The 24,868-nt window shown below is 45.7% G+C and overlaps 1 protein-coding gene across 4 annotated transcripts in view; it reads left to right on the top strand.

Annotated features, from left to right (window-relative positions):
• Positions 1–24,868, top strand: part of LOC119653089 (inactive dipeptidyl peptidase 10) — a 179,980-nt gene that overhangs the window by 140,132 nt on the left and 14,980 nt on the right. For all 4 annotated transcript variants that reach the window (XM_038057592.1, XM_038057591.1, XM_038057589.1 and 1 more), the window contains 6 exons: positions 3,779–3,906; positions 4,127–4,338; positions 4,812–4,989; positions 17,425–17,538; positions 17,777–17,900; positions 19,212–19,326. In XM_038057592.1, coding sequence (XP_037913520.1) covers positions 3,779–3,906; positions 4,127–4,338; positions 4,812–4,989; positions 17,425–17,538; positions 17,777–17,900; positions 19,212–19,326 — 871 coding nt within the window. The remainder of the gene's footprint in view (positions 1–3,778; positions 3,907–4,126; positions 4,339–4,811; positions 4,990–17,424; positions 17,539–17,776; positions 17,901–19,211; positions 19,327–24,868) is intronic.

Genomic DNA, 24,868 nt, shown 5'->3' with positions numbered 1-24,868 from the left:
ACTGCCAATGTTAGTAAACCACGTTTTCCAAGCGAGCGCTGATCCGTCCATGATTTGATGATCAGCTAAGCGTAGGTCAGTCCTTAGGGAACGAGACTGTATCCCCGAGAGTATACCCGTTCCTGACTATTGCGGCCTGCTCTCTTGCACATAATGTGCTGGTGGCAGTTCCATAGAGAATAAACCTAATTACACAGCCCTTGCCAAGGGCTGCAATACCCTGCAGTGTCCCTATTCCGGAAAAAGCCCAGTCAGAACCGCTAGTCTTGAGCAGGCGGATTCGAACATGAACCGAGTATACGGTCGGCAACGTTCCTCCAAAAGAAAGAGGAGGAACTACTAGACCGCATCTCCTTCTACTGGCGAGAGGAACGAAAGATCGGCTCTGCTCATTAAGCCGACGAAAGGCAAGACATCTTCTAGAAATCCGAGATCTTGACTGCCGAAGTGTAGGAGACCAAAAAGAGTGAATGTCCATGTAAATGCTCAAGGCCAAAAACTCGCTATGGTATAAGTTCCCGAGCAATATGCGAGGAAACTCCTTAGCAGCGGGAAAATCAAAGCTGAATGAGTAGTATGCAGGGTCCGAATGCGGATAATCCCCATCAATTGTTACAGGTGTCTGGTCACCTAGTGAAGACATGCAATGGAACCGAAAGTTGCGTTTTCTGCAGGGATCGTGGCGTGTCTGATAAGAGCATAGCAGACACTACGAGTTCGCGACGGTGTCCAGTCTTTAGGGCGGAACTCCAAATAGCTAGGATGTGAATAGCATGATCCGCATTCTACAAATTAACATGCACCGAAGTGCAACCGCTCATCAGCTGCCAGCGCAATTCGCTGCAGAGGTAAAGGCTGATCTAGTGCTAATCAGCGGAACAAGGATTCGGCTTCATGGCATGTCGATTTATCTCACCATGAAAATCCAGAAGGCGCTAGGTTCTGATGTTATCCCGGCGGAAGTTTAGAAACTGGTGTTCCGCCAACGGCCGGAATTGCTACTCACAATGAGAGAGTTTGAATAAGCGGTTTTCACTATGAAAACCAAGAAGGCGCCAGGTCCTGATGACATCCCGGCGGAAGTTTACAAACTGGTGTTCGGCCAACGGTAAGACTTGTTGCTTGAGGCGTTCAACGCTTGCTTGAAGGAGGTTATTTTTCCTTGTCGCTGGAAGGTGGTGCTCAGAGGTGACAGTGAGGAAGATGGGGCGGCAACCTTGTCGGCCAAACCAAAACCAAGTAGCCGAGGATAACCTCCATAGTGGTGGCACCGGGAGACGCTGTACTCACTTTGGCTTGCCGGCCGTGATGCAGCAGGCGAATGCTTCAAAGGCCTAATCAGGGCGATCAGACCCGAGTCTGCACGGGGACTCATCTGAAGCGGTAATTTGGTCACGAAACCTTACCAGGGGTATACTGGTACCATGGGAACCGGGATAGCCCCTGAACTCTCATACTTCGGGTGAACTCCCGTTGTATGTGAGTACAGCTCGGTTGTTTGCGTTTGGCCCCTTAGTGGGAGTTTCATGGGGGTTGTGGTTATGCTATAGCGTGAAGAGACCTTCGGGCCTCGGCATGGTGTTCCGTTTCAACATGGGTACCGTACTCCCCTCTCCATTTGGTATAGACTGTTACCGTTGTTGATTGTCACAGCGGGGCTCTGATTGTGGTCACAAAATCAATGCGTGTCCTAAGAAGACCGTGGGATTAAGTCTTCCAGACAGGTGCTCACGTAAAACCCTCAAGGACTTAACTGTTGCTGGAAGGTAGCAAGACTCGCGCTGATCAGCAAGCGAAAATATGCCCGGAACTCCCGTCTGCATACCGACCGCTATATATGCTTGACTCGCTGAAGCGATGCGCACTACCGAGGACTTACCCCCAAGACTGCTCAGGTTCAGACCAGGGAAATCCACGGTGGATGCTGTTATGAAAGTCGTGGATAAGGTTCATCAAGCCGAGGTATGCAGCCACCAATCTGGACGGATAGTACTCCTCGTAACGCTTGATATCGGAAATGCCTTCAATTCCGTAAAATGGACAGATATGTTAGGCACATTAGAAAACTCATTCCACGTGCCACGCTATTTCTTGCGGATTTTGAGGGATTATCTGAAGGAAGAGGAGGATGGAAATCACGTCGAGAGTATCACAGGGATCCTTCCTAGGAACCTCTGGACTGCTTCCTACGATTGTCTGCTGAAACTCAATATGCCATAAGAGTCACACCAGGTCGGTTATGCAGACGATATTGCGGCACTTGTTGCCGGACTCACTGTTGACCAGGCGCAAAGCAGACTAGGCATATTGATGTGCCGGGTAAGGGGATGAAGCTGAGCTGAAAAAAATCAAAGTTGTCATCTTGACCAGGAAGAGAATCCCGACTCTGCGTCCTATATCGATCACCGAGTTGACTATAGAGTGAAAACCAGTGGTTTTCGAACTTAATGTTCGACTCGAAGATGAGCTTCTTCGATCAAATCATAGCAGCAGCGGATAAGGCTGTAGATGGAGTCTCGTCCTTGAGTCGGCTAATGGCGAATGTTGGGAGTCCGATATCTTCTAGTAGACGTCAGCAACGCAGCCCGTTCTGCTCTATGGCGCCTTGCTTAAGTGCAGAGACGGGTAGCTTTGCTAGTGGCGTTTGCTTATCGCACTGTCTCAAAACCGGCCGTGATGGGGATCATGGGAGTACCCCCGTTGGCCTCCTTGCTAAGAAGCGTAAAGCTATCTACAGCCGCAAGGGCGAAAACTTAAGAGAGGTAGCTGCCCGTGCAGAACGTCAGCGCATACTTACCGATTGATACCTCTCTTGGCAAAATGAGTCAAGGGGCAGATGGACTGCCCGGCTCAGCGATAATTTGGAGCCGTGGCTAAACCGAACGCATGGTAAGATTGATTACTTCCTTACCCAACTTCTAAGTGGGCATGGAGGTTTTCAGTCTTACATGCACAAGATTGAGAAGGCACGATTTCCTGATTGTATGTTCTACAATAGAGTTACAGACGACGCTGACCACACCTTTTCTCTTGTGAAGGATGGGGCGGCTTTCGCCAGCAGCTTTTTGCAGACACAGGGGAGCGCTGGCATATGGAGTCGTATTGCACATTATGTGACTCTTCTTATTGCGAAGAAGAATGAGCTCGATCGGCGGAGGGACCGGATGGCAAGGGGTTCTATGAACTAACAACTCCTTTCCTCCGCTCTCCACCCGTTGGTCAAAGGAATTCCCTGACAAGAAGGCTCACAAAGCCGGGAGAGTAATGTGTCAAACGGTTCCAGGCTAGTTCTCTGATGTCGCGGAGGTATTAAGTTGGTAGACCGACAACGTACTGTTGCGGGAGTCCAACACTCTGTACGTAAATGCATTCACCTACTACCAAAAAAAAATTAAAAAAAAAATAAACAACAGGAGTTAGCCAATGGAATCAAAACCTCTGCAGAAATCTACTAAGGTTGAATACACACAAACAAAATCGGCTTTCCATAGGTATTAAAACTCCTGGAAAGATATAGTGGAATACTATGGAAGAATCGAAAGACGAAGCGGAAAATGCATAAGTTGAGGAAAATGATTTCTTTTAGGTTAGAGAGGTGACATTCAGTGAGAATTCGCAATCATAGTCACAAGCTGATTGAAGTAATCGAAAATAATATATTAATTCGGGTTAACTTTAAATGGTGAGAAAGTGTCCATAACCTCAAGCAGACACTCCGTTAGCATCCAAAAAGCACAAAAATATTACCAATTATACTTTAAAATTCCATAAATTCCAGAAAACCCTGGCACCAGCGAAATTTTCCATTTCTGCAAACCGACGATATCTCCTTCTAGCACATAATGTGAAAAAACTTTTCCGCCATTCATATCTGGCGCAGTATACAGTGTTTGATATTCAAACAAGGTAAGTGGAGCAGTAAACTAAAAATCCTTTTCAATAAATTCACACTGTTCACTGCTTATGCATCCACACTCAATCATTGTTGTACTCGTGGATATTCTCCATGTTGATGAAAACATAAAAATACAACCTCCAGGAAGCACCTGAAGGATGAATTTTCATGTTTTCCCGATATAACCTCAACTTTTTTTTTTTTTAATATTTTCCATGTATTTACTTACAGCGAGAGTATAAAAGTAACAACAAAGTCGGATGTTGATGAATGGCCGTATCTGCATTTCGCTCAATTCACTCCGTCAGGAAGTGCCCTGGTTATGGTCTATAACTACGATATATACTACACACCTGGACCCCGGGCGGCGAACGTTTATCGGGTAACTAGGGATGCAGTGCCGGGCGTCGTATATAATGGAATCCCCGATTGGCTCTACGAAGGTATGAGAGGACGAAAATACTCGGATTTAATTGAGAAGTACACAACCTGGTTGGAATGAATTGCAAACTGCATGCCAGGACTATTGATCAATTTGGGATCGATTGCTAGAGTCGGGAACGTGATGGTTGATTTTCCTTACACTAATACCACCAAAAATAGTTAGCTTTTTTGAACCGATTTATATCATAAAAATGGGCAACATCCCTAACATCACCTCAGGATCAAACTAAAAATTTCACTTAAAATCATAAAACTGATATTTTCCATATAAACCGAGCGTAACGTATCCCGATCCCAATACCATGTAACCTGATTTCCTGCAACCATCACTTGCTGATAGGAAATTCGGCTACACACGTACATGTAGCAATATCATTCCACTTGTGTGTGTACATAAACGTTTATATTAAAGATTGTATTAAATTGCAACAAGGAATTTTCCACCTTGCCTGGTCTCTTCACTTTCCTTTAGAGGAAATCCTTGGAACGAATCATGCAATTTGGATGTCTGCCGATGGCTATCTCATGCTCTACAGCTCGTTTAACGATTCACTGGTCCAGGAGCAGAAATTCGCATGGTACGGCACCACGACGACAACGAGTCCTTCCAATGGAAATGCATACTTATATCCGGAAATCAGGTCCTTGAGGTAAGTTGGACTTTTCTTAAGTGGAGAGAAAATGGCACTTGCTATCTTTCTCAGCAATGCCCCAAGTGAAACTTGACTTGACTTGAGGCAAACGCTTAGAGGGATATCTGCGAGGAAATAATGGATGCTCACTGTTTAGATTGACGTTGTAGGAACGATACTACTTAAGTTTACAGAGATCTTGTTGCTTCCTTGTTGAGCTCTGTTTTTTGTTTAGGAATACATTTTAAAGTAGTAGTTGATGCATTGAATATTGACTGTTCAACATTGCCTCCTGGCAGTATCTATAATATAATGCATCTATCTTATGTTACATAAAGTTCATTTATTTTTGGGTTTAAATCAATGAGAAAATAGATATGCAACTTTTTCAGCAAACGGAATACGTTCTGTAGACCACTGGACTGCAGTAAAATATCTAATTAACTAAGAGGAACCAAGGAATACTTTTTAAATCTTCAAAATCATAAGGAATATTCTCATTCAAGAACTCTAGTTAAAATTTAAGAAAACGGGGCCAAATGGATATCAGAACTATCTATGGAGCCCCATCTTCTACAAAAAAAAATGTGACAGGCATCAGCAGTTGAGCGGCATTGATCTCACTTTGCCATAAGTATGATCTATGTAACCCTCGATTTAGACTCCCAAGATTACTGACATGCGTTGTGAGGTCGAGCCGTCTCCTTATAGCACCAGCTCCCTTATCCGCACCACCGCTTCTGAAGTATATATTCAGGTCTCTGCTCCGTAGTGTGCAAACCGATTGGCACTACTCCCGGTATCATCAACACCAATAGCTTTTTTTTTTTATGGATGGAGATGGAAATCTTAGAAAGACGCTGCTGCGCCAGGTTGCAGCAGTGTGTGGGATTCACACCCACTAAAACCACCCCCACTCTTCCGCCCCTCCCCGCGGGACCACCGTGAAGTATTACTTCGCGGGGGAGGCTCTGGTTCGCTATACCAGCTCGTCCATGTCACGTCTCCGTCGCGCCGCCTTCCGAGCTCGATCCAACTCCAGGAGTTTTGTCTGCACCACGGCTACTGCCTCATTTACCGCCATCCAGTTTTCCTCCGACTTCAACATCTCTTCCACCAGGTTGGAGGGCTCGATGTCCGCCCCTAAGATGCTGTTCAACCTCCTTTTCTGCTGCAGAAATCTGGGACAATGGAACATAACGTGCTCCGGATCCTCGAGTGTAGCACCGCATTCAGGACAGTTGGGAGACTCGTCCAACTCGAAGCAATACAAGTACTTCCTATAGCCACCGTGTCCCGTAAGGAACTGTGTCAGGTGGTAATTCAATTCTTCGTGCTTTCGGTTGACCCATTTCTCGATGCACGGGATCAATGTATGGGTCCACCTGCCCTTGTCGGAGTTATCCCATCGTTGTTGTCACTTGCCACACAACTCTCTCCTGATGGCTTTTCGGAAATCCGCATTCACCTCGGCTGGATTTGTCTTCCGTTTTTCGTAGAGCCAGTGTGCCTCGCTCGCTAGAAGATCTATAGGGATCATTCCTGCGATAACACACACTGTCTCCGCCGACGCCGTCCTAAATGCGCTGCACACCCTTAGCGCAATTGGCCGGTATGCCGAACATATCTTCCTCCGGTTGACAGCGTGGTTCAACGCTCCCGCCCAGACAGGGCCGCGTATAGCAGGATCGACCTCACCACTCCCGCGATGAGTAGCCTGCGATTATATTTCGGCCCTCCCACGTTAGGCATCATCCTTGCAAGGGATGAGCTGGCATTTGCTGCCTTCTCTCGCGCATAATCCAAGTGTCCCTTGAAACTCAGCTTGGCATCGATCATCACCCCCAGGTATTTGACAACCGATTTTGAGACGACCTCACGATTACCAACCTGGATTGTAACCGTGTTGTTCTTCCTACGGTTGGTAATGAGGACCGCCTCCGTCTTTTCGTCCGCCAGGTCCAGCTTGGCCATTCGTAACCATAACTTGATGGTATGAATGGCTTCATTTGCATAAAGCTCCACGTCCTCGGGATGCTTTGCAATTGCAACTACCGCCAAGTCGTCCGCAAAACCAATCAGCGTTGTCTCCTCCGGCACGCGAAGGCCAAGCACTCCGTCGTACATTATGTTCCACAGCAGCGGTCCCAATACAGAACCTTGAGGCACACCTGCTGTCACAATGTACTCCTTCGGCCCGTCGTCCGTCTCGTACCAGAGAAGTCTGTCCGAAAAGTAACTCTCGATAAGCCGAGCCAAGTTGCTAGGAACACCCAATTTGGCCTAAGCGCCCTTAATACAGCCCCAGTTGGCTGAGTTAAAAGCATTTTTGACGTCCAGCGTCACCAGAGCACAGCATTTGCCCATTGCCATTGCATTTCAAGCCAATTCCGCGACCTTTGCTACTGCATCGACCGTAGAACGGGCTCGCCGAAACCCATACTGCCGCTCTGAACGGGAGCAGCCTGTAGTATATCACCCTCTCCAACATCTTCCCCATGGTGTCTAAGAGACAAATAGGGCGATATGAGGAGGGCACGCCGGGTGGTTTTCGGGGCTTCGGTAGCAAGACCAGCTTCTGCCTCTTCCACTGGGCGGGAAACACTCCTTCCGCCATGCACGATTCGAATGTGCTTGCGAACCACCTTGGTCTGGCCTTGACCGCCACCTTCAGAGCCCTGTTCGGAATTCCGTCCAATCCCGGAGCCTTACTGTCCCCAATACGTCTGCAGATTTCCCAAAGTTCCTCTTCGGTAACATCAGGGATCGAGAAGACGTCCTGCTGAGCTGCCAGTTGGGGTTCTCTTTCGTCCTGCTCCTGCTGCGGGAAAAGAGTTACAATTATTTGCAACAAAAGCCGTGGGCATGTCACCTGAGGTGATTTTCGCCCGCGGATCTTCTTCATTACAACTTGGTAGGCTATACGCCACGGATTCGTATTAGCCTCCATGCAGAGCTTCTGGTAGCATTCCCGCCTGCTTCTCCGAATGGCCTTCTTAAGGTTGCTTCTCACGCTCCTGTGGGAAAGTCTCCTCGCTCGGAGACAAGAGGATCTCAAAGCAGCGATCTCCGTGTTCCACCAGTAGTTTGGCCTCTTGCCGTGGTGCAAACGTTGTCGTGGCATCGTAGCGTCGCATGCTTCGGTTACACGCTGAGACAGCTGTGTGACCCTTTCCACCGCTGTTCCATCCGGATCATGGGCTCCCTCCAATGCGGCCAGGAATGTCTCCTCGTCGAAAGCTCCGATAGACCAGCAAACCGCCTTAGCCTTTCCACCTCCAGAGCGTCATTGACTGCTTCTCCGGTTCCCAATGCGGAGGAAGATGGCCTGGTGGTCACTGTGGGTGTAGTGCTCACTCACTTGCCAAGCCATCCCCCTCACCAGTGAAGTGCTAACAAATGTCAGGTCAACGATCGAACCCGACCCTCTTCCTCGAAAGGTGGGCACGCATCCAACGTTGGCCAGCACGATGTCCAGCTCCGCAAATGACTCCAACAGAATTTGACCTCTGGTGTGCGTCGATCGGCTTCCCCACTCCAGGGCCCACGCATTGAAATCGCCCGCAATGATTTTAGGGCTGCGGTCTCTAGCATCCAACACCAGACTGTCTAACATCTCCTCATATTGTGCTAAGGTTGCACTAGGAGGAGCGTAGCACCTGTAAATATGGACACCGTTGACCTTCGTCCTTGTAAAACCGGCTGTCGGGGGGGGGGGGGGCCATGACTTCTTGAATGGCCTGTCCACCGCCCAAGTCGCACCGCCGTAGTTTCTGTAAGGCACGCAAATAACCGCGACATCGACATTCGACTCTCGAATGGTTTGTGAGAGCAGGTCCTGAGCTGCCTCACAGTGATTGAGATTGATTTGTATCAATCTCATTTGCCTGTGCGGTTCAGCTCCCTCCTATATACCGGACATCTGCTGCTTCCCGCAATATGCCGGCCGTCCACGCCCTCTTTCCCACTACATAACATACACCGTGGATCTCCGGTGCAATCTTTGATGAGGTGACCCTCTTCCCCACACTTCCTGCAACTCCTCGACCTATCATGCTGGCTAGTGCATGCCGCCGCAAAATGGCCGAAATCGAGGCATCTGAAGCATCTCTTTAGAGAGATTTGCTCCCTGAGCCTGCACACGACCCAACCTACTCTTACCTTGCCCGCGGTAATTAACTTAATAGCTGATTCCGCCGGCAAACTAATAATAGCGGTCTGTGTGCCACCATATGCCTTCTTCATCCTTCTTATGGCACTCTGGTCTATACACCAAGGTTGAACTGTTGCTTCAGCGCAGCACAGATGTCCTCCCGTGAGGTGACTTCATCTAGGTCCTTTCATTCGACCACTATCTCCTGTTTCCTTACCTCTTACCTCAGCTTCCTCTCCAAGTACACTTTCCACCTTCCCGCGGAAGTTATCGGCCGACTTGTCGGCGGATTTACTTAACTCCAGCATCAGATCCCCTCTCTGTGTTCGCCTGATACGGCCCACACTATCTCCCAAATCCTTCAATTTCGGGTCTGACTTCACCTTTCGGAGGATGTCGGCATAGGACATATTTCCCTTCTTGGAAATAATTATTATTTCCGGGCGGAGCTTCTTTTTGTTCTTTTTCCTCTTGTTGCTCACCTTAGTCCATTGTTCGGGCCTCCGGGCGTTGGTTTCTTCCACCTTTGTAGGTGTTGTGCCTGCAATCGTGAGATTACCGACTTTCGCGGTTACTCTCGCCGGCTCCGCCTCCTTTGGTGAAGAGGCTTTTTTCTTCTTCGGGACTTGCTGTGGTCCAAGAGGCTCACTGGTACCGTCTCTAGCCCGTTTTCCTGTCTTCCCGCCTGCTTTATCACGGGGAGGCGTCACCTGCGTTTCCCTTGTGACCTTGCCAACTGACGCTTGGGAATTCTTTTCTTCGAGTGCCTTGATATAAGACAATTTAATGCCTCTTATCAAGGCTCGAATATTTTGGTGGATATTCCGCCTCTCCTTGATGAACTCGCACAGTTCATTTATTCGTTCCCCGAGTGTAACGAACGCCATTCCGGTATGTTCCCGTTTGCTTTCGCGCCTTGCGCCACAAGGAATGATCTCGATTAAGGGACTATTCGTATTTCTTTCAGAGTCCCGCGACGAATCTCGACTACCAAAAAGAACCATTGTTCTCGGTGGTGATCTCCCAAGCTTCGAACTCCTCTTAAAGGGATCCTGTGTGGACCTAATTTCCACTCCACCATTATCTCTTGTAGCATTAGATGCCACAGTAGCCAAGTTTCCCTTGGACCCAATAGCTCAGATCCAGCGTGGTATGCAGACACTACTCCTACATCCTCTAGCCGTTGAATCTGCGCTAGACGCTCACAGGCTATCCATCCGCTGAGAGAGCAGTCTACACTTCAAAGCCTTAGAGAGAGCAATCAAAATAGGGCTTATAGGCAATCGACGCCTATTGTGTTCAAGGCCTCCCACATTGGCCGGCCAATCGTAACTATACCGGCTGCAACTTGGCCTCTTCACTCAGACTATATGCTATCATTATGCTGAGATATTTCACCGACTTGGACTCGGCCGTGATCTCACTGTTGCTAATTCCGTGTTCATCAAACGTTCACTCCGTCACCTTTCCTAGTATACGCTGGGCTCGTTTAAATGAACGTGCAGTGACTAGTGCTGCAACTTCATCAGTCAGATGGAATTAATCGAGTATCTCGACTCAAGCTGGCTTTCACACCTCACAGTCAATAGTGAATGCCAACAACAACAGCGGTCAATCAGGCAATGGAAGCAGTTTGAAGTATAAGGCAGCTGAATGGTACCAAAAAATACTGTGCTATCTGTACTCCTTCGATATGAGGAAGCCTTCAACTCTACGCCATGACAACAAGTTATAAGATCCTCAACGATGGATGTGCTCACGTGTATTAGCTAATCAGCCGGGACTAGCCCGTGGAGAGAAACCCTTCTATAACACCGCCGTGAGTCCTGTTGAACATTTGGTTGTCAGAATAGTGCCTCAAGGATCAGTTCTGAGTCCATTACTCTAGAACTTGAAGTATGACTATGTGCTACGCATCAATCTTCCATGACAAATTACACTTATTAGCTGTAATAGTAGACAAACATCTTGATGATGACCAAGGGATGGCTGGTATCACATGGGTTAGAGTTGGCGGAATACCACTCAGTGATTTTGCTATCCGCAGCACCAGTTTGAATGATGGCTTTTAATATTAACCCATATAAAAAGAAATTCTCTTCGGTATTTGATCTGAGCGCGTTAAAGGTTGCTGGGGCATTCGGAACAACGTAAATAGAAGTAGCATTTGTAGTCTGGGAATGGTACCTGTTGACATTCTGACTAATGAGATAGGAAGATTGTACAATTGGAAGATGTGCGGTGATCATAAAGCCGAAGAGCGACAACAGAAGGAGAAACCGTCCGTAATCAGGATGTGACAGGAACTTTGGGGTAATTCTCACAAAGGGAGGTGGACACACAGACTGATTCCAAATATCTGGCTTCGGATTTTGCGCAGCCATGAAGATACCCATTATCTTTTGATTGAGCTTCTAATCAGAATCGTTTTGGAGATTGCAATTCCTCTTTCTGTCCTGACTTAAGCATAGACATTAAGATCCGGGACTGGTGCTCTTCGTGTGCGCTAGATTCGCTAAAGATAGGGAATAACTTGTACTTCTCTTGAGGAGATCCTCACAAATGGAGACTATTATTCCGCAAATGTTTGAATCAGTGATGTCATAAGGAGTATTGAGAAGGAGCTTCGAAGGTTAGAGCGCCTATGAAAAAACGGTAGGGTGCGGCAAATTGTCACTCTTGAAGTAATAAGGTTAGTCTTTGACTCGTTCCAGAATGTAATGTCTGTAGATAATTCCGTGAAGCAGTGCACGTAAGAAGGGGTGATTTTATTGGGTTAGAGTCCCACATTGTGGGTTTGAAATGAAAGGCAAGGCCAGCAACTAGACCAAATCGTCGCACGCCATAATGGTAGCCTTCAGCGTCCGACGCCAACGATTCAGCAATCCTTTGCACTGCGAATGGTAAGTGGTTGTCCGCTGGTGTTTGTATCTACAAGTTTTCCGAGCTCCGAGAAAAAGAAGTTTAAAACGGTAATTCCTGGTCTGTGATAATTACGTTGGGAACACAGAAGGGCGGAATCCACTCTCAATAGAGGGCCTCAGGACATGACTGCGCTATAATGCCCTTCAGGGGTATTCCGAATCTCGCAAAAGAGCCTACAGTTTTGGCAACTTAGGGAATGCCCCTACTTCCTTCCTAACATACCTAGTGATTTTAAACTTCTGGCATGCGATGCACTCACCGGTCCAAGGATTCACATCTAACCGGTATCCGCAAAACCCTGCACCGAACGAAATATTTCCTTACTAAAAACGGCCGGAATATATGACCAGACTCTAAAGAACTACTGGGCCACAATGATTGCCGAAAACTCGATCGCGGCTGAAGTATTGATCTCAGAAATCTGGGACAAAGGCTCAGCGACTAAACTGTCGTTACCGGACACATGTTGAATGTTTGATGTAAGCTGACTGATTGCGAGGACACATTTTGTGAGGCTTTTGCCGTAAGATAAAAGTCAGAGGTTTATAGTCCATGAACAAAGTGACCAGCCTGTTTTCGAGCGAAAAACCGAAGTGCTTGATCCCCAAATACGCGACTACTAACACATCGTTCAATAAGTCCCGGGACTAGCGTAGAAATGGCGCTAATAATGCCATTTATATACCAAGGTTCAGAAGTACCAACCTTCAGATAAGATGTGTCAAAATTTGATGTAATTCGAAACATAACCAAGAAAGCTATAGTGGTTAAACTGACGCTACCTTTGCAATCGTGAAAAAATGGACCAAAACGAGTTTCGTGTGTTGATAAAACATTGTTTTCTAATGGGGAAAAACACTGTTCAAGCTCAGCAATGGCTTGAAAAACGTTATCCATTTGTCGGTGGTTTTCGACGTGAAACGCGGTGGTGCTGATACAAATGATGCGGAACGTTCGGGTCGGCCAAATGAGGGAGTAGCTCCCGAAAACACCAAGCAAGTATTGAAAATCGTGATGGGTGAATGGCAAAATGAAAGTGCGCGAGATAACTAAGATGGTGAACATATCAACTGGTAGTGCATTTACTATTTTGCACCAAAAATTGGCTATGAAAAAGGTTTTTTTCCAAATGGCTGCCGCGTTTGCTCACAATGGAACAAAAGCAGCAACGTATCAATGATTCGGAGAGCTGTTTGGCACTGTTTACTCGCAATAAACAGGACTTTTTTCGTCGATATGTGACAGTGGACGAAACTTGGATTCACCATTTCACTCCGGAGTCAAGTCGGCAGTCAGCTGAATGGCGTACGACCGGTAAAAGCCGCCCGAAGCGTCCAAAAACACAACAGTCGGCCGGCAAAGTGATGGCGTCCATATTCTGGGATGCGAATGGTATAATTTTCATTGACTACCTCGAAAAAGGAAAAACCATCAATAGCGACTACTACATGATGTTATTGGATCGTTTGAAGGCCAAAATAGCGAAAAAACGCCCACACATGAAGAAGAAGAAAGTCATCTTTCATCAAGGCAACGCACCGTGCCACAAGTCAATCAAAACGATGACCAAATTCAACGAATTAGGCTTCCAACTGCTTCCTCATCCTCCGTACTCGCCGGTTCTGGCCCCCAGCGACTACTAGCTCTTTGCGAATCTCAAAAAGATGCTCCAGGGAAAAAGATTTGGCTCAAATGAGGAGGTGATCGCTGCTACTGAGGCTCATTTTGAGTCAAAAGACAAATCGTTCTACAAACATGGCATTGAAAAGTTAGAGAAGCGTTGGAATGATTGTATAACCCTTGAAGGAGATTATGTTGATGAAAAATAAAGAATTTTGCCGATAAAATGTTGTTTTCATAATTAGTCCCGGGACTTATTGAACGATGTGTTAATTCACGACCGTAGGAGCTGCAATTCCGTTGAGCGCGATTCAACTGTTTAGAGAAGAAACTCAACGGTGGCCAACTTTGGTTCACTATCTGGTGAAAAGCAGCGCCCACTATAATGTCTAAGACATTGTATCTTACTGAGGGAACACCAAAAATGTTGCATCTTTCAGCTGCTGTTTGTTTATATCAAAAGCTTGAACGGTGAGACCACACAACCTCCTGCGATTCTTTGATTTTAGGACCAGAGACAAAGCCATTAAATGAAGCCTAGTGGTGAGCGGCTTTGACTAGGAAACGACGGTAGAAGTGTACCATACCCAAGAACCCTCTAAAGTTTTTGACCGTCTTTGGCAGCGGAAAGCTCGCGATCACTTGCACCTTGTCTGGGTCGGGTTGTAACATATACCGTCAGGGGTGATGGAAAGGCCTTAAAAAAATTTAAATTTCAACATTAAAAATTAGGCCATTATCAAAGAGACGTTGAAAAATACACGAGATGTGCCAAATACTCCGACTCCGTGGAAGAAGCAACCAGAATATCATCCAAGTAGACGAAATAGAAGTCCGACTTTTATAGTAAAGAGTGAATGAATTTTTGCAAGGTTTGCGCCGCAGAGCACAGGCCAAAAATCGTGTAAACTCAAAGAGTTCACACGATCCCAATCCCAAAAGTGTTCAAATTGTTGTCTTTGGAATTTCGAGAACGCGTGGCGAGTGTGTTGCTGAGCAGTATGCTGAACGGGCTGAGAGATACTACATTTAGTAGTAATGTTGCTGTATTTTTGGAAAAGTGCACGAATGCATGGATTACAGTCTACTGCCACTGATTGTGGGGAGGTGTGGAGGCGGGAGGACTAAGAATTCCACATATGTGATACCAGCGAACTTAGCAAAAAAGGCTGGTACATTTAGTGGCCTGATCTGCGAAGTTGGAGTAGCAACAGCACACGTCAGAGTTTGACGGGAATGCCGTATGCCACTACTCGAACGCCCATTTCTTCGGGGTCACCACTTTGCGGTTCATACCGATAATTTATTTATAATTTCTTAGGGCCTAAAAGTATTGTTCTTTAGGCTGTACACTCTGTGGAGCACGATTGCACACAACATGCAATGAAGAAAGCAATGAATCAGCTATACATAATGGAGACCATTCTATTTGCGTGATCTTGTACAACTTTGCCGAGTACCGCTTCTTTACAGGGGTCTTCACCATCCGCGTGCTTTGTCCGGTGTTTGGCTTGTCCGACTGGCACGTCGCACACTGTCCTAGTTGCCAGCGTGTCCGCCGGGCATGCAAGTTAAGTATCGGTCCGCCACATGGTATTTACAATTGCTGAAAACACGCCTACCAAATCATCACGGCACCACTATGAAGTGAAGCTTTGGCAGGCTCTGGCTATGCCCATGTCTATGGCGTTCCATAACCTGCGACGGTGCCACTGATTGCAACGTGAAGGATACGTCAGGGATGCTTCCATCATAACCTGCGCACAGGACTGTTGGCCTAAATTGGAATTCAAAACTACGCAATTCCGAGGATCCGTTTAACTTTGAAGTCTAGGTGAGGCATTCGCCATTCAAAGGTCCCAACCTTGAAGTTACGCTCTTCCTAGATTCGTTCTTCCGTAACCAAAACTGCATCCTCCAGTCGTGGGTTGAAAGCCGGGCTTCGCGTCATTCGGTGTTGGGTAAGAAAACGTTAACCCTAAAAAACGAATTTAGACAAAGCCATCCGCTCCAACTAAAACAAGAAACCGATAACTCGAGTATGCCATGAAGATGAGTCATTTATCCGATATTACTCGTTGAGTAGCTGTAGATTAGTGTCTACTTCCCCCAACGAACTCCGTTAGCAATGCATAAGGGATTACACTCGGGTGAATGTTAATTTTTAGAATGCGGATCATGCTAGCCGCGTCCTATACCTTTCCAGTGCCATCCTGAAGACTGGAAACCACCCCGACCCGTAATGTGTGCAACACTCACACCAAACGCGTCACAATCCTTGCAGAGAATGCACTTCTTTCTTTCGTTACAGGTCTTCTCTTAATGGTCTACCTGATCGCAACTGAGGTATGCTGTCCTCCTGTCGGATCCCCCACTAGCGGGCCAACCGCTACAACCCTTGCCCATCTCTTGAGGTGGACACCCTGGCATTTTTCCGAGGCTTGTTTCTAACGACATTGGATGCATTTTCTCAGTCGGCCTGTCGCGAGACATGTCACCCAAAGAGTTGTTCAGCATCTTCCACCACAACGAAGTTTTGACTTCGAGAATTCACAGAATGTGATACCTATCCGGGCATTAGTTATCTCCAAACATTCACTTCCGCTTCGACCTTTTTTGGGAGACGGAGCTTGTAAGAATTTCGGATTTAAAGAGAGTACATTGGCTTTAGAATAGGAACGGGAACCATTGACCACCTCCCAAAACGTAGGTTCCAGTTAAATATCCGTGGAGCCCAATTCAACAAAGTTTCCACCATCCTTCCTTTTCCGTATGAAACACATCTGATCCTGTTTTAAGGCTTCATTTTATAGCAGATTGCACTTAATGCTTCCGAAAAGGTCTTGTCGTTCGTCGTTTCCTTGACTTTTCCGTTGGTGATTTACCATTCGTGACCCTTTGGCTTTAGACAGATGGTTTTCTGACAGCGTGGTCTGTGGTTTGTTGTCCTTCTTTTGCTTTCATTTTTTGGACTACTTGAATGAAGTCTCACTCAGACGTGTCTTACTCTTTCCGCTATCTTCCCAATTTGCTTTGCAGTAGGCGTCTGCGATCCATGTGACGCTCAGTGGAAAGTCCGCCTTTTTGGTGCATCTTTCGCTGTTTTTCATATTCGCTTCTAGAAAGAAGTGCGGCCCAAAATTTCTTCCAGTTCCATCAGCCTGTTTTTCACGCCTTTGCTGCTCTTTTGGGGAGAACGTTGTCAACCCTATGTGATTCACCCCAGCTGCGTATTTCCTGATAAGGCTTTCCTGTTCAGCTCTAGCAAGGATACTGGACTAGGTTTCCACTTATCTGGGTCCGAATCCATTGGCTCAGATCTAGCGAATTCCTCTGGGTTTTTTTCCGAAATAGCAGCACTGCAGCGTACTGGAGTTGTATCCCTGCATCGGCAACCGCATCTCTTTGCAATATTCCTGAAACAGTATCAATCTTAAACTTTAGGGGATAGTACAACTTTATGATGATTGACTGATTGATAGGCTCCAAAGATTCATTTATTTTTAGCTACGGGTTGTATGAATTTAAGATACACTGGGCATTTCTGAAGGCAAATAAAATGATTCAAAATTTTTAAATGGATACGTATATCTTTAAGAAGAATTAAAGAAGGAACTTACTCCTTACAACTGGTTCATTGTTCCGAACAAACAAACATATGGTTGAAATAAAAACTTTCTGAGAGTTCATCTTTAAACAAAAACAGATGTTTGACATCTAAAATATTCGATTAAAAACACACAAAACTTTTCTAGGTATCCAAAACCCGGTACACAAAACCCCATTGTAACACTTCGTGTGGCTGACCTGGCGGATCCAAAGAACATTCGAACAAGAGACCTAAAACCTCCTGCTGTGCTACTAAACGAGTAAGTATCTAAAATTGAATTACACAAAATAAACTTAATCCTGATCCTTAATCTTGATACCTACAAGTACCACAGAATATTAGAAACACACTCCCAATTCCGTATCCATTTCCTAACTAGAATCTATTTGACATCAATTAAATTGTGGTTAGCCTAAAAAGTTAAGCTTTCAGTGACTAAGGACACGGCTATTATGATATAAAATCTGTATGGCATTCGATTTATCTTATCTTTGCAGGGATCACTATTTTACAAGTGCCAGTTGGGTTAGTCAAACGGAAATCTGTGTGGTCTGGCTGAGTCGACCGCAAAATGTATCTGTAGTAACGATTTGCAAGAGTCCCATGTGGCAATGCCTTGAGGTTAGTATCATAAAAATGTAGGAGGATTAAGGCGGATATATTGATGCAGAGGAGATTATATTTAGAGAGGGAGTAAATCCTTTTTTCCGCGTGAATAAAAACTATAGGAAAGTGGTATTGAAATAGTTTTCAACTATTTGGTCCTTCACTTATGCAGCTTTAAAAAGGAACTGCGGAGGAGTGTTTCAATTTTTTCTGCTCCTGAATATAAGTGGGACTAGAAAATCATCTTTCAAAGGAATGAATAGGATAACGACGAGAATTTTATTTACGAACCAATTTAGGATGTTTGATATGCACACAGTGAAAGCGAGGCGTTCATATCTACGTTATTTATCAAAATAGGAAAATAGGAATAAAGGAGGCATCAGTGAACACCCACAGGAGTTTGTTAAAATAAGCCAACCGCTCTGAGATGACTCCTCCACTGTTTACCTTCATTCCACTTAAAAGTGAAGAGCAGGCATAAGGGAAAGTTTATGCTCGGAGGATTCTAAAAGCATGTCCGTTTTGTACTTCCAGGCAAAATGACGGACTAGCATAAAAAGATGTACAAAATAAAAGTGAGGAAGCAAGCAATATTAGCCTTTTATGAATATGTAAATCAAATTGAGGATAATTCAGGAAACATGCGAATTTTGGAGATCCCTTGGATCAGCCAAAATATCGACTTTGTCTCGAGATTCTTTCATATTTTTTCTCCGCATCAAACTTGAAGGACTAAATATTTTTACAGAAGCCACGCATTATATAACAGAAATGAAAAGAAAAGAAATATAAAACTCGTGAAAGTTGTATCTAAAGTAGCGACAGATACCTGAGCTTCTGCTGAAAAGAAATTTAAATATGATATTCCATTTACATTGACTCATCAAACACACATCAGAGAATACATAACACAACTAATCCCACACATCACACCAGTACCCACTGGGGACAAATCAAAATACTGAAGAATCCCCAGCCAGGACCTCTCAAACATACGCTCAGGACTGATGAAAATCCATCAATCACTAATCCATTTATAATTGTGTCATTTTCATTTAGTCCCCCACACAGAATTGAAGGCATATCCTTGCTACACTGTTCATATCTCCAAAATTAATAGTGAGGATAACATATGGCACCAAACAGGACGATAAATATACACATAATGAAAATATCAACCTCCCCCAACCATTTGTAATAAAATCAGCGAAAAGTAGCTAAAATCTATAATAAAAAGTTGCCAACATGTCGAATCCATTGATAAATCATTTATAAACCATTAATTGAGATTTTATTCTTCCTTTTTATGCACTCAAAATGAAGACACATCGTGTAAGCGGCGATGGAAGAGGTTGGGTCGATATATTGACTGTTCCGGTGTTTGCGGCTAATGGAACTTCCTATATTGCAATATCACCATTACGTGATGGACTATCAGGTTTGTTCAATGAGTTTTTGTTTAACTTTATTTTTAGTACATGATTCTGAAATATGAGAGCCGGAAGGACGAGTGCCCTCTTGTCATTGTTTGGGTTTAATATAGGAGTATACCGTTTTTGCTTGCCATACAAACTAGATGACCCGATTAAATTTGATTGGTTTTTTGAGAAGGTCCTCCAAAAATAGTATGATATGCTTTCCTCCACTTGAAACCTGATAGGGTGTTTTTCAGTATTAATGAAGGATCTGCCTGTCTAATTCCACTTCAAACTGATTTTGGATCCCATTTCGCAGTACCAGCAAGTTCATAGATGATTGTCCTTGGACTAGGTTTCATAGTCACAAAAAATAGCACTTGATTTTTTGAATCCACTAAGTATCGTCAATAGCCACAAGAAATTGGTATTCTGAGCAGTAACTAAAGGACCCCCTGACAACAATAGCGTTTTAAAGTCGAAGGTCCTTACATTCTTTCCTTGATTTGCCATCGTTGTGAGTGATAAATGTCAAATGTCAAACTCCTCAGATGGAAAAGAAAGAACTGGTTCACTAAGTGCCAAGCATTTAGGCTTGGACGATCCCTACCTACTTAAAAACTAAAGCGGCGCTGACATGGTGGCGGGTGGTAGGCCAATGGGAGAATCCGTCGAGAACTCCCCGCAACATCGAGCACATATACAGAATGGTCCGACTTCCCCCTACTCAGAGGATTGAAAGATCGATCCTTCAAGTTAAGTGGAGACAGTCCACAGTCTGCCTTATAGACAGCTACATGCATGGGACAAACTTGCTCTATGCTGTAAAAATAGACGCGCAACGAGTCGGCTTGTTGACGATGTTGTGTCGCCACGTCAACAACGCCCCTACCTCCGATGTCACGAGGCAAGTTCATCCGCTCCACGGCAGACTTTGGATAATGCATTCGGAATTTGGACATATTTATCCGTATCCGCCGCTGGACGTTTTCCAAACCGGTCTTCGTCTACGGCAATATTCCGAAGCCAATGAAGGGATAACGAATACATTCAATGTGCTTATCATATTCTTCGACAAGAGATGCGATTTCAGTACCAGCTTTACACGTCGCAGGAATTCGGACAGCAGAGCATCCTTCAGAATGGCTCGGATTCGACATTTGTTCAATCCAGACTCCATCTGAATATCATGACTGAACATGTCTATTATTCGCAACAGACTACGAAGATGGTCGTCTATACCAGCATATAGCTTGATGTCATCTAAGTACATCGCACTTAGCACGTAGGCCATACTTTATTGCAAAACCATGCCCTCTAACTTCATTCAGTAACCATGAAAGGTGGTTCAGTACCATACAAAATCAAAGGGGATTTAACGAATCCCCCTGAAAGATGCCCCTCCGTATGCGGATGGATTCTGAGGTATTAGCACCCTCAGATGTACGCACTGATAAGGTGGTATGCCACCCTTCCATCACTGTCGCCAAAAACTTTATTAGTTTCGGGTCAATACGATACAGATATAGCACATCGATTAGCCAAGTATGCGGAACGCTATCGAAAGCATAGTCGATATAGCATAGTCGATATAGCAACTAAAGAGGTTTCTTTGGCCTCTAGCTGCCTGTTCTACAACTACCGAGTTGATAATAAGTTGCTCTTTGCAACCCCTTGACCCAACTCAGCAGTCCTTCTGTTCCTCGGACAGAATGTTGTTGGTGTCGAGGTGCGCATTGACCCTTCCACTGATAATGGACGTTATGGATTTGTAGAAGGTTGGTAAGCTAGTAATCGGTCTTATGTCTGCGGGGTCCTGCACCGTATTCTTCTTAGGAATAAGATAGGTAATCCCCGAATGGTAGAACTTGCTCCGGCCGACTCATGATCTGATTTATACCGTGTGCCAGCCGACTGTGTACGCTGGTAAATTTCTTATACCAGAAATTCTGGACCCGGTCCAGATCTGGGCCCCTCAAGTTCTTCGAGCTGTTTATGGCTTGTCGAACTTCCTCCTCGGTAACATCCGCAAAATTCATGCCAGGCGTATTGGCATGGAGGGTGCCTTCAGCGGTAATCTACTCAGCATGCTGAGAGGGTAACCCCCAAAGTCCACCCCAGTATTTTTTCGCTTCCGTTACCGAAAATTGCACTGTCTAGACGATCTATTAGGATTCGTTAAGAGATCTGAAAAGGCTCCGCTGGTTCCTCGCATATGTCGCATTCTGGAGACGTCTGGAGTAACTTTCGCCATACCGTCATAACCGACTGCATATGACAGAAATTGTTTCCTCTAGTGTGGCTTGAATTTCAACTACCGGTATCTGACTAGGGATGGCATAGTTTCTGTAAACCCCCTGCAATTTATTTCTCAACCTGACAGCCGCAACTGCACCACAATACACAAGTGATTGTAGTTGCAATAACGACATATCAGCACACAGTCGAGATGCAATCTCATCATTGATTTGAAATAAAATTCTCGGAGTTGCTGGAGATGCATAGAGCCTGGTCTATGCAAAGGAACCATTTAGGATAATTCTATACACGCTCTTTGGAATTCCTACCGAACCTCAGCGGAAACCTAATTTTTCCTATTTTTTAAGTACTTATTCTTATATTTTCCTTTTTGAAAATCTGGGGAAGTCGGCGGAAGTTTCTCGGTTCGCTGACATTTGCTCCCTTCGGTATCTGCTAGACTATTGTCCGCGTGGTTGCGGAGTTTATTGCGTCGGTGGACGCAAGTTCATTGGGGCCGCAGTCGTTTGTCCACTCCAGTGTTCCGTCTCTTCTTTTTCTCCGCTCTCCCATGAAACAGTAAGGATATGTCGCGCGAGAAGAAATCCACGGAAGGCGCGATATCACCGCTGGCGACAGCCGCGGTTAGAGTACCTCTCTTTTGGCGATGCAAACCGGCTGCGTGGTTCTACCAACTGGAGGTGCAATTTGCGATGGCGCGTATCATACCGGACGCCAATCTCAACCACACCCTCATCGGTCTCCCCGAGGAGACCATTGAGTTTGTTACGGACGTACTTGAGGAGTGCTTGTACGACCGCCTGATGAAGCAGCTGATTCAGTAAGGGAGAAAGAAAATCTGAATCACTTAAGCCGACCCTAAGCTACCGTACCCCCAGCCAGTTGCTTCGAGAAATGAAGCAGCTGGGTGGGGAGCACTTAGCTGCTAAAATCTCTCTGGCTGTAACGTCTCCCGGAGAGCACCCTCGCAATTTTGGCCTGCGCGGCTTTACTGGATCGCTGGAGGTGTTGTCCGCCACGGCCGACAAAGTACACGAGGTGTACACATGCCCCGTGATTGAGGAAGTTTCCCGAAATACAACTCGGGAAGTGGACGAGCTTAAGTCGACTGTGATAACACTGATCAACGCGGCCACAAAACTCGCCGCGACGTCTGCTTCCCGAAATTTGCGTTCGGGTAATCGTACGCGGGGACCCTTATCGGCCTCGACGATTTGCTGGTAAGTTCATAAATACGGAACTTCAGCAACTGAATATTCCACCGGGTGCACGTTTAGCGCAACACAACACTAGGCTTACTGGGTGCCTCGGCGACGACTACCCGAAGCACAGTACCACATCGCCTTTCAATCATCGACCCCCAAAGCAGACGTTACTACCGGGTCGACACGGGTGCTGAGGTGCCGGTTCTCCCTGCACCCCGTCCGAACGCCTTAATTCTGCAAAACCTACGACTGGCGGCCGCGAACTCTTGCCCCATCCGCGCCTATAGCTGTGGGTGGACGTGAATCTCGGACTGTGTCGAACGTTTTCGTGACGTTTCGTTCTGGCGGACATTATCATCCCCATATTAGGTGCAGACTTCCTGTGTTACTATAGGGTGCTGGGAGTCAAAATGCTAAAATGACACCCTTTGGATAATTTTCGAGAACGTTGCCGACCACCGCATTCGCCCACTCTTCCGAAAGTATCGCAACATTACTAGGGAAAGTAGTTTCTCCAAGTTGGTTAAGCACCTTGTGCAGCACCACATCAACACTACCGGTTTTCCAATCTTCTTAAAAGTGCGTCCAGTTTCCCCCCAGAAGCTTGCTGTTGCGAAGACTTGATGATACAGGTTATTCGCAGACTATCCAATAGCCGTTGATCCTCTCCACTTCATTTGGTCTCTAAGCCAAACGGCGAATGGCGGCTTTGTGGACGTTATGGGTGTCTGAATGCTCAAACAGTTTTAGACCGATACCCAATTCCACTCATCCATGATTTTGCGCAATCGCTTGCGAACTGGTGTATTTTTATGACCTTGGATCTAGCCAAGGCGTACAACGGTGGTATCCCTGTCGTTCCCGAAGACATTCCGAAGACGCCTATCTGCACACCTTTCGGAACCTTCGAGTGCACTAGGATTTGTGCAACGCCTCGCAGACTTTCCAGAGGTTCATCCACTCTATGTTACGAAACTTTAACTTTGGTTTCATCAATATGGATAATGTTTTGGTCGCTTTCTCTCCAGAATCTGAGCACTTAAAACATCGCGAGTGCATTTTTCAACGTCTCCTTGAGGCCGGACTTGTGCTAAACGTTTAGAAATGCAGATTCCTCGACGGGTAGATGAAATTTCTCGACCACTTGACAACTCCTGACGGTATCTTACTTGGCTCATACAAGGTTGAGGCGATAAAGAACTTTCCCTTATTAACCACGATAGAGGATCTGCGAAGGTTCTTGGGTATGTTAAACTTCTGTCGTCGTTTCTTGCCCAAGGCCACTCATTACCAAGTGATCATGAAGGCCTACTTGTCTGGGCCCAAAACTAAAGACTCCCGCACGGTTGTTTGGTGTGCTGAGGCGACCATGCGAAAACTGTCATTGACAGCATCGATCCTTGCTCGCTGGAGTATCATCAACTGATCTTGGTTGATATTCTTGAAATTTTCAATAGGACATACCGAACATGTAAGTAAGTTCTAGGTAAGTTCGAATTTGCTTACAAAATCGGCACCAAGATGCAAATTTTGTGTAAGCTATGGAATAGAGAGAACAGACATGGTTTGCGTCCAATCACGAAACAAGCGAACTGTCGAGTCGTTAGTCTTGTCGTTTGTCGTATTGTATCCTGACTCCTTTTCACCTTAGACTCTGACGTCCACATTAAATTGGATATTACGATTAGCTTGGCTACCGCAGTCGGTAGAGCATAAGAGGAGTTGTAGCGTCAAAAAGGACCCCATTCCTTAATTTCCTAGCGTGGGTAGCACAGAGGCGTTCAAGCAGGTGCGGACGGTATACCTCAGATGCAGGCATACCTTCACAGCCAATTTCGTCAGTTTATATAAATTATGTGGCAGCTCAGCCTGATCCTGTCCCACGCGGATGGTCATTTGGCCATCCTACAATTCCATAAAATAATTACAAGTTATATTTCAACACATTTTCAGTGCTAAGGATATGTGCTCAGTAAAACAATTGAGCCTGTAACAAGAAAGTAGTTGGGTACTGAGAATTTGGTCCGATACACAAGTAACACCATATTCGGCAGTTGGGAGTCGTTTGCCCTATCAATATTTTAAGGTATGAAATTGATAT

This window comes from Hermetia illucens, chromosome 3 (assembly GCF_905115235.1).
Source record: "Hermetia illucens chromosome 3, iHerIll2.2.curated.20191125, whole genome shotgun sequence".
In the NCBI taxonomy this organism is placed as follows: domain Eukaryota; kingdom Metazoa; phylum Arthropoda; class Insecta; order Diptera; family Stratiomyidae; genus Hermetia; species Hermetia illucens.
The sequence above is the reverse complement of the archived record's forward strand: the minus strand, read 5'-3'. Positions and strand labels throughout refer to the sequence as shown.